The following is a 10414-nucleotide window of genomic DNA, read 5'->3' as shown; positions in this document are numbered from 1 at the left end:
AAGCAATGAAGACACAGATTTAAATGTAATTAAAATGATGGGTCTTTAAAGTTCTGGGGGAATTAATAAAGCTAGCTCAGTGGTAGATCACCTACTTGGCATGTAGATAGCATCAGAGTGTCCAACGCTTTCACCCCATGGGTGCAGTGAATGACTGGAGCAAACATCATTTGGAAACCAGCCCATTGGCCCCAGTCCCAGAAGCCTGAGAAGTGACCATTCATTTGCCTTTGCATGTCGTTATGGCCACCAAGCCCAGAACAGGTGCTGGTTTCACCTGGTGATTTATCTTCTATGGAGTCTGATGGAGCAGGAACTGTTCCACACAGCCCATTCTCCTTGCATACCCCACCTTCCAACCCTGTCCAACCCTGGAGCTATAAATCCCCATCAGCCAGGCTAAGCTAGTCACCCCTCATGCAACTGCCATCTCAGCTCCACAATTCCTCTCCCTCCTTTGCGGGGTCCCGAGACCATGCAGACACCTCTGATCTCCTACTTCTTCTCCATCCTGTTTGCCGCAGGTAAGGGCACATAGAATTGTGATGGCTGTGGGATGCGTCTAATTAAGTTCTACTTAAAGTAGACCCGTTGAAATGAAGGGAGCTGAGCTAGACATGCCCACTCATTTCAGAATCAGAAAAAAGTGAGAGTAAGAAAAAAACTATCTAAATTAGAGAGAGAACAAAAACAAAGCACAGAGTCCTCTCTGAAAGGTAGCTCTACACCATGGGTAGGCAAACTAAGGCTCAGGGGCTGGATCCGGCCCAATCACCTTCTAAATCCGGCCCATGGACGGTCCAGGAACCAGCGTATTTTTACATGAGTAGAATGTGTGCTTTTATTTAAAATATGTCTCTGGGTTATTTGTGGCACATAGGAATTCGTCCCCCCCCCCATAGTCTGGCCCACCACATGGTCTGAGGGACAGTGGACTGGCCCACGGCTGAAAAAGGTAGCTGACTCCTGCTCTACACTCTTGGCTCACACAGAAAGTGGTGGACCTTCCCAGCTCTCACCTGGGAGCTTTCCTTTCTTCTCCCAGCCTCTCAGGAGATCTTCCCTTCCCTGCCTCTCACTCAGGGTCCTTCCAGTGGGTTGTTGGTGTTGTTGTAATTTATATCCCTCCCTTCCTCCAGAAGGAGCCCAGGACAGCAAACGCATCCAAAACAAAACATGCGATTTTATTTTCATTTTAAGATGCATTCGGTTGATGCCTGATGGGACGATAACATGCATGCCAGTTTGCCAATGGATTATTGTCACTTGCTACTGCGAAAATTAACACCAGATTTGCCCAATTCCACCTATCTCCTGCAATATTTGTTTACCAAAATGGATGCAGTGCTTGACTGTAGTAATATTAAAAATTAAAATGATCAACGAAGCAGTTAAGAACAATTTAAACGTTTTAAAATAATTGAAATCAACTGTCAAAACAAAAAAATTTTTTCCTTCCAGTAGCACCTTAAAGACCAACTAAGTTAGTTCTTGGTATGAGCTTTTGTGTGCATGCACACTTCTTCAGATACACTGGTGAGGTTGATGGACTTCCATTTCATGCGGCTCAATGTGGTGCCTTCCATAGTTCCAGTTACAGATAGGTAGCCGTGTTGGTCTGCCATAGTCAAAACAAAAAAAATTTCCTTCCAGTAGCACCTTAAAGACCAACTAAGTTAGTTCTTGGTATGAGCTTTCGTGTGCATGCACGATGGTATGAGCTTTCCTGTGTATCTGAAGAAGTGTGCATGCACACGAAAGCTCATACCAAGAACTAACTTAGTTGGTCTTTAAGGTGCTACTGGAAGGAAATTTTTTTTGTTTTGACTATGGCAGACCAACACGGCTACCTATCTGTAACTGAAATCAACTGTAAAAGTGATGGAAACGTGCGACTGTCAGCCACATTTCCCTTTTGCTTGCCCACTGCATTAATGAGTCCCCCACCCCACTTTTCACCATGCTGCTTTTTCGTAAAGAGTGGGTGATGCTGGAAGCAACAGGAGAAGAAATGAAAAAGAAGAAGAAGCAAAGGAATTTGAGGAAGGGTGGTCTGCAGCAGAGAAGCATTTGAAGCCTGGGCTCGTTTGATTCCCCTAGCAATAAATATGCCTGAATTGCTTCCCCACCACACCCACGACTCACTCCAGTGCCTCTTTGTTGGGCAAAAGATTCCTGCATTGCAGGAGATTGGACTAGATGATCCCTGGACCCTGGGGTCCCTTCCAGCTCTACAATTCTATGGTTCTGTTTACCCATAGCCTTTTATATACTAACCTCTTATGCTCTTCCACATCTGTCTAATGCTCCTAACCCTTCTTTTAGATTCTTATTTAATAATTTTAGCTGCTTCAATAATTTTAGCTTTCCAAAATGTTCTACAGATTTTAAATGATTGTCCCCCACCCTGCTTATGCTGATCTATGACCGTAATGAAGATTTGATTGATTGATATGATTCTGTGATTCCTTCCAGGTCTTTGCTTGCATTGTGAGCACTGCAGCAGCAACACGGACTCCTGCACTGGGATGCCAGTTCTGTGTGAACAATCCCATACTGCCTGCCTCACCCTTACCATAGAGACCACAACTGGTGGGTGAATGCATTCATTTATTCATTCATTCATTTCTTTTGCATTGATATTGGGTTTTTTCTTCTGTTATACTGCCCAAGGTGGGGTACATGTGTGCTTTTGATGCAGTCCCCCAACTTGGAGCCACCCAGCTCCAGACTTGCTTAGCTTCAGCAGGGAAGTGGCTTTGTATGCTTTCAGATCATTTCCCGGGATTTGCTTCCTAGGGAGCCGTGTTTTCCCCAAGCAGGGAAATGCTGTGTTATGTGTGTGTGTGTGTGTGTGTGCGTGTGTGTGTGTGAACTTTCGGTAGGATGAGGGCTAAGCAGTGATGTAAGGGTGGGGGGTAGAAATTTGATTCATTTTGCATTTACAGCCAAATCCCTCCTTTCTGAACCAATACATGAACTGGAACGTAGCCATCCTTCAAACTCTGAATTTTGCACTGCAGTTCTCTAGCCAAGTATTTTTACAGAAATGCATATGGTGTGGCAAAGTGTGCTTTAAATGCATGTGTTTGTGAAAGGGTCATACAGAATGCATTATATTGGGGAAACAGTTTTGCAAAAATGTGCATGCATTAGTCACAATTGCATACAAAGAGAGGTGCATTCGGAGAAATTCACACAAAAATGTTGAATATTCGCAGGAATGTTTGCTCTCTCTCTCTCTCAAATGTGTAAATGTGGAGAACTGAACTTAGGCTGAACAAATGACACACTAAGAGAATGCAAAATTCACAGATTCCCCTACCCCCAATATCTCTATCATTTCCATTCTTTAGTTACCTGCTTTGGAGTTTGTATTTTTTAAAGTAGAATATATAGTGCAACGATAAAGTCAAAACCAATGCATGTTGCTGGCTTTCCTCTGTGAAAACTGCAGGGCATGACGTGTCCTTGGCCACCTACAAAGGCTGCACCAAGCTCATGTACTGCCCTTCATCCCCCATGAGCTTCACTTTTCCAAACCAGCGCGAACGGAGAGCTGCCAAGTGCTGCCGCAAGGATCTCTGCAACAGTGGAGCAGTGACAAGTAAGCATCTCTTCCCAGCTTTTTGACTCTCCTAATCCTCTGCACTGATGTGTAGACACAGCTCAAGAGCATCTGCCTGGCCTGCAGAAGATCTCAGGTTCAACCCCCAGCATCTCTAGATAGGGCTGGGCAAGACCCCTCTCTGAAACTAGGGAGAGCTGCTCGGTGTAGCCAGTACTGAGGTGGATGGACCAATGGTTTGACTCAGCATCAGACAGCTTCCTGTGTTCCTAAGATGGCTCTGAGTGATGGACAATGATGATACCTGGGGATATGTTGGCATGGAGAACATCTGAAGGTGCGTCTCCACCCCCATCGTTCAGCCCGGACACTGAGGTCCAGCTCCGAGGGCCTTCTGGTGGTTCCCTCCCTGTGAGAACCACCAGAGGGCCTTCTTGGTAGTGGCACCCACCCTGTGGAATGCCCTCCCATCAGACGTCAAGGAAATAAACAACTATCTGACTTTTAGGAGACACCTGAAAGCAGCCCTGTTTAGAGTAGTTTTTAATGTTTGATGTTTTATTGTGTTTTTAATATTCTGTTGGGAGCAACCCAGAGTGGCTGGGGAAACCCACCCAGGTGGGCAGGGTATAAATAAGTTGTTGTTGTTGTTGTTGTTGTTAAGAGCAGTGAACCAATCTTTCCACAGGTACAGCAGCAGGATAGGGGTGGAGAACCTCAGGGTCAAATATGGACTTCAACTCCTCTCTGTCTGGCCCCTAGAACTCACCCCAGGCCACATCCACTCTCCCCAAGCCACACTCCTCATTGGCCCTGCTTCACCCCGCCCCAAGTGTTTTTGCCTGGATGGAATGTGTCATAAAATCATAGAGTTGGAAGGGATAATGAGGGTCATCTTGTCTAACCCCCTGCAATTTATGAATCTCAGCAAAAGCATCCATGACAGATGGCCATCCAACCTCTGCTTTAAAACCTCCAAGGAAGGCACTGTCCTGCACCTCTAATCACGTTTTCTGTTTGCCTGGAAGAAGGTACAGAGTGATATGGGAGTCTGTGTAGAACCTGGCCTGTTCTTCTTATTCTGAGTCAGATAAGTGGTCCATTTAGTATCATCTGCACCAGGGATGGGCGACTTGTGGCCCTCTGGATATTGCTGGACTCCAAGCTTGGCCAATAGCAGGCTTCAGGCAAGGTTCTTCCCCAGCCCTATATGGAGGTGCAGGTGTTCTGCCATTGAGCTATGACCCCTTACCCAAAGTTACTGGGGATTTGGAATTTGGCCAGTTCTGGTGCACCAACCTAGTGTGTGATTCCTTTCCATTGGGATACCTGAAACTGGTTTGTTGGGAGATAGGAAAACCTGTTCTCCACACATTCTCTCTGCTTGCTCCCAGTGCGCCGGCTGCAGACCAGACCAAATGGACTGAAATGTCCTGGGTGCTTCTCAAAGGACCCAAGCTGCATACCCACCGAGATAATAAGCTGCAATGGCTGGGAAGACAACTGTGTCTACTATGATTTTGCTGTGGAGCAGGGTAAGGCCTAAGAGTTTGTAGTGCAACATCATCTTATGTAGAAGAAAGCTAGGGCTCATTCAAGGGGTGTGGATGGTGTGAAGCAAACTTTGGGGGACAAGGTGAGCATCAGTATGATGTCATGGTTAGAGCGCTGGATGTAGACTCTGGAGACATGTGTTCAGGTCCTTGCTTGACCAGAAAGCGTTGAGCAGGTCACAATTCTTTCAATCTAGCTTACATCATAGGGTTGTTGTGAGAATAAAGTGGAGGTCTTTGGAGGATACAAATAAGATCTGACTCTAAATTTCAATGTTTGGAAGTTGTGACAGTAACCTTCTGAAGGTGCTTAAGAAAACAGAAATTTAAATCTTCCTTTTTTTAACCCCCCCTTTTTTTCAAATTAACAATAATCATCATCAAATACTATCACATACATCATTATTTAGACTTCCCGCCTCCCCTTCTAAGGTTCCCTATACAAACATTTACAAAATTGCACCTCCTCCTTAACTCCTTTTGTTGATTACTCGTATTTCCTCCAAAGTCACCTTTTAACTGCTAGATTTTAAATGAGTCCTGCTAATGTATTTAATTTTTTTTACATTTTTTTAAAATAACCCACATATCTCCCCCATTCTTTGTTGAAAATTCTTTCTTCTCGATTCCTTAATCTTCCCATAAGTTTGGCCTTTTCTGCATAGTCCATTAACTTTACTTGTCATTCTTCCTTTGTTGGGACAGTATCCTCTTTCCACCTCTGGGCAAATAACATCTTGGCAGCCGCGGTTGCACAAATACCTTAATTTTTGATGCATTTCTGTGGCAGGGGTTGAGAACTGGATCTAGCCAGATGGCCAGATCCCAAAGTGGCAAACCATTTGCGGGTCACTTTGGCAGACAGGTGAGGCATCAGGTGATTAGATGGCTGCTCTCTCCACCATCAGTTTTTGGAAATCAAGAGTGGAGAGAGTGCTGTTGCACTCAGGCCCTGCTTGCTGGCGTTCCACAATCATCTGGTTGGTGATGTTTATGAGCCTTGTGACATTGGCTAGGGAGGAGCATGACCGGCAAGAGATGTCAGAAGGGGAAGGAGAGGAGGACCTTGGATTGGGAGGATGGAGAGAGATCAAGCAGTGTTTCAGAAGAGGGCCCCACTCTACAGCCACCCAGCTCAGGTGTTAAGGTCAGAGGTGGAGCTAGTCTAAGCAGTGACTCCAAGGAGGGTCCCACCCCAAAGCCACCCGACTTTTCCACTCATCCACTAGGCATCATGGAGGGGGAAGGGGAACCTAGTGAGGATGCTCCAGCCCCACTCCAGGGCTGAGGTTTCCTTAGTAACGGAGGTGCTATCTGGCCAATCAGAGAGCCAGCACAGTCAGAGATGAAGGGAGATGGTGGGATGCAAGTCTCATCACTCAGGACACACTGCCACCAGCATAGATGTGAACAGACTCAGCAGTTCCCTGCCCACCAGTAGGAGTGCCTGTTGGCAGGCCCAAGCTTCTCACTTGGGATAAGACTGATGGACTCGCTCCATCCCTTAAAGAATGGAATGGAAGGGGCATGTCCAGTGTCGGGTCAACAGCTATGCTTTGCCTGGGCATGTGTCCTAGTCTCTGCCATTGTACCTTTGAATTGAGAACCTTGGAACCTGTGCTGTACGGACTTCTTTTATACAAGTTTTGGGATCTCTCAAACCAAGAATCCAAGTCTTTCATCAAAGGGTGGGAGCCAGGACAATCACTGTGTGAACAGGATGCTGGACTAGACAGGCCATGGGTCTGATCCAGCTGGGCTCTTATATTCTCCTGGTCTTAAGAAATAGAGCAACAGAAAGTTGTGTCATTTTTTAAAAGCACCAACTTTTGCTGCAAATGTATGATGGCTAAGACTCATAGGAGAGTTTTAAAAGAGTATAAATAAACGAGCAAATTAAGTTACCGTAATTAGGATATGCAGAAGATATTAAAAATAAATTTAAAATAAATTTAAGGAACCTCAGAAGGAGGGGGAAGGAAGTCAAGTTTTGAAATGTTAAAATGATTGTAAAATTAGTGAAATGTATAAACCTGAAAAGCATAAATATTTTTTTTAAGACTCATAGGAGAGGATGGGCGAATTCCTTACTGAGCTATATTATATTATATTATATTATTATATTATATATTATATTATATTCCCAGAGGTCTCAGAGTGGTTCACAGTATAATTCCACCCGCCTCCTTTCCTGCAGATGGCCAGATCTACACTTACGCAAAACGTGGTTGTGCAACCAGACGTGCTTGTCTGAATGAGCCACGTTACTTTGGGATCCCTGGAATGTACATGGAAATTCTGAAAAATCCCCAGTGCACTGCAGCTCCCAAAATACTCACCAAAATTGGCAAGTAGCAAGTCCCTCAGGAAAAAACATCTCATGAAGAGACTCTGGCTAAACTAAAGATCTGCCGAGGCATTTCTCAAGCAGCCAAATACCATTCTTACCAGGAAATTGTCATTGATTTGTAAGGTGGAATAATTTGCTATTCTATTATTTTGTTTGTCGGAATCAAACGGAATAAAATCATGTTAAGGGTGAAGGAGATTTGCTTCTTTAAGTTTTCCTGCATGCTACTGGATCATTTTCATTAAATGTCCCATTTTCATCCTGTTTAGTGAGCTGTTCAATCACAGTTTCCCAGTTGAGTCATCATGAGGAAACTGTGGTTTAACAAACCAGGATGTCTTTTCTTAAGATGGTTAAGCAAGAGGAGGATGGGAGAAAGGAGCACTCAGGATCATGGCTACATTTTGCTTCAATAAACCACAGTTTCTGGGTTGGGGATTATTACATCTGAACCAGGTTATTTGTCTGCTCAGTTGATGGTGTGTTTGGATGTCATTACAGGTACCATCCAAAGCAGCATTATCTGTTAGAGATGCTCTAAGCAGAATCCCTGATCTGGACCATGTGCATAGTGAACTTTAATCTTTAACACCACCTGTATTTTTATGGCTCTTTTGAAAGAAAGTGATTGCAAAAGGCTACCACCATTCAGTGGCATCGAGTTTCATGGGTTAGTAGGTTCCATTGCACACACATACTTACCCACGTAGGTGGTGCTGTGGTCTAAACCACTGAGCTTCTTGTGCTTGCTGACCGGAAGGTTGGGGGTTCGAATCCCTGCAACGGGGCGAGCTCTCGTTGCTCTGTCCTAGCTCCTGCCAACCTAGCAATTTGAAAGCGTACCAGTGCAAGTAAATAAATAGGTACCACTGCGGTGGGAAGGTAAACTTTGCCTTTACCTTTATGCTTACCCATAGCAACAAAAAGGCCTTTGTTTCCTTAGGTTTTAACTGGTGGCAGGATTTTCTTCTCCCAGGCATTTTTCTGAAATGCCTTGAGAAAGTATACATAGACACAGCTTCAGTCTAGGCACACTGGAACATAAGTCAAGTTAGAAGAAGTTGTGAAATTAGAATAATGCACCAACTTTTTTCCCCTTTCAAATTCTCAAGGTCATTTATTGCTCTTGGCCCTCACAATATCCAGTGGCCATAAGTTCCATAGGTTGATCAGAGTGGGTGGAATGTTCTCTGTCACTATTGGTTCTTTATGGCATTGACACCCAGGCCTTAAACCAAAAAGGCTCTCAGGGCAGCTTGCCAAAATTTGGTATTAAAATGCTCCCTGCCCTCAAGATGACAATCTAAAAAGACACAACACGTGAGGAAAAAGGGAATGGGAGGGAGGAGGGAGGGAAAAGCAAGCTCAAGCACAAGTTCTTCAAGTTCCAGTTCCCATAAAGCAGTTATATAGGATCTGGCTGTCTTGCCCTTGATAAACATCAGCTGCTTCTGGGGAGCACTCTCTCTTCCACATCCTGGACCAGATCCAAGCGTAGGTGACAGTGATTGCTTTCACACAGCAGTTTGCTTCATGTCCCTGACGCTTCCCTGCTAATATCCACATTATATTTGAGCTTTCACATGGTGTGAAACCACTTCCAGGAAACTAATGGAATATAGCAATTTTTTTTAGCACTCATTACCATGACTCAGAAATTCGCAGGAGTCAAGCGCTGAAATTCAGGGTGGCAAATAGCTGTTTTCCTGGGAAAACAGAAGCGTGTGTGTGTGTGTAAAGGTATAGGAGTATCAGTATTTGTTGTTTTGTCCCGCTAAACCCACCAGTGCGAAGGCAATTTGGTGTGATGTGCTGGTAGATTGGTGAAAAAGCCGCCATTCCAGAGCATGACAGGTGCCACAGTGTGAAAGGAACTGTAAGAAACCAGATAGAAGAGCTAGCCTTGTAACCAGGAAAAAATTAATTAAATATTCCTGACGTCTGATGCATCCAATGTCCAGGTTGGTAGGATTATGGCAGTTGAAGCTGCATCTACGGAAATTTACTCCCAATCTCACAGCCACTGAAGTTGCAAGAATAAATACGTTCCACCTGCCATCTCCAACAATCCCAGGTGTGTGTGTGTTTTGGAAATAACCTTCTGACTTGCATCTCTTACCTTTGGCTTCAGTTTTAGAACCTTGAGGCAAACATTAACTTCTCAGGAGGTGTCGTCATGGCTGCTAAGCTTGCAACAAGGGAAATGCTTCACCTGGTAGTAATTGATGTCCCTGGAGCCGGATGAACACAGGAACTAGAAGTTCCTCAAATGCTCCCTAATGAGCTGAATTGATCTGGACTGAGAACTCTTTCCAACATGTGGCAGGGATTGAGGGGTGTGAGCGGGAGGAGAAATTGGATCCGGTCCACATTTAAAGGCGAACCTACTGACTTTGCACTTTCTGAAACCGCAACGTGAACTGAATCACAGCTTTCCTTCACAATCTGCACCTCTTTGAATTTTGCAATGCGGTTCTCCAGCCAATTTGCATGTTCAAAGATGCATCTAGAGTGTGCATGCAAATGCATTATATTAGTGAGAATAACATACATAAATGCATGGCATTAGGGGGAAACTGCTTTGCAAAGTCTGTGTAGGTGCCCACTAACATACTGGTGAATTTTTATGAGGACCTTTAAAATCTCTCCCCCACAAACTGATGTCGAAATGCAGAGAACTGAATTGAAGATTGGAAATATGAGAAACTGAAATCGAGAGACACACCCATCTAATAATGTATCCCTCCTACACACACACACACACACACACACACACACACACACACACACACACCACTCATCTGCTTTAACAGAGTCAGACCATTGGTACACCCAGCTCATTTAGAGATGGATGGGTTAATCTTTTTCTACTCTGTGTCAGTTTCAGGTGTGCACATTCATAAGTCTGTTTGGTTCCATTTCTATAATAATAATAATAATTTA

The 10414-nt window shown here is 44.4% G+C and overlaps 1 protein-coding gene across 1 annotated transcript; it reads left to right on the top strand.

Moving 5' to 3' along the window:
• The first annotated feature begins 475 nt into the window (after positions 1–475).
• Positions 476–7648, top strand: LOC114602262 (phospholipase A2 inhibitor gamma subunit B-like). Its single transcript, XM_077932501.1, has 5 exons — positions 476–524; positions 2470–2592; positions 3458–3607; positions 4963–5103; positions 7319–7648. Exons 1-5 carry the CDS (start codon positions 476–478, stop codon positions 7474–7476), a joined length of 621 nt encoding a protein of 206 aa, XP_077788627.1. The 3' UTR covers positions 7477–7648.
• The last annotated feature ends 2766 nt before the right edge of the window (positions 7649–10414 follow it).

Source organism: Podarcis muralis, chromosome 7 (genome assembly GCF_964188315.1).
Source record: "Podarcis muralis chromosome 7, rPodMur119.hap1.1, whole genome shotgun sequence".
NCBI lineage: Eukaryota > Metazoa > Chordata > Lepidosauria > Squamata > Lacertidae > Podarcis > Podarcis muralis.
Note: the sequence above shows the minus strand (reverse complement) of the source record. Positions and strands in the feature narration are given on the sequence as shown.

What these genes read in the sequence shown, in the direction of transcription:
- LOC114602262 (XM_077932501.1), top strand. Translation starts at nt 476, where the DNA reads ATGCAGACACCTCTGATCTCCTACTTCTTCTCCATCCTGTTTGCCGCA. An exon ending in CAACAGTGGAGCAGTGACAA is followed by an intron (nt 3,608 to 4,962) that starts GTAAGCATCTCT and finishes GCTTGCTCCCAG; the next exon opens with TGCGCCGGCTGCAGACCAGA. An exon ending in TGATTTTGCTGTGGAGCAGG is followed by an intron (nt 5,104 to 7,318) that starts GTAAGGCCTAAG and finishes CCTTTCCTGCAG; the next exon opens with ATGGCCAGATCTACACTTAC.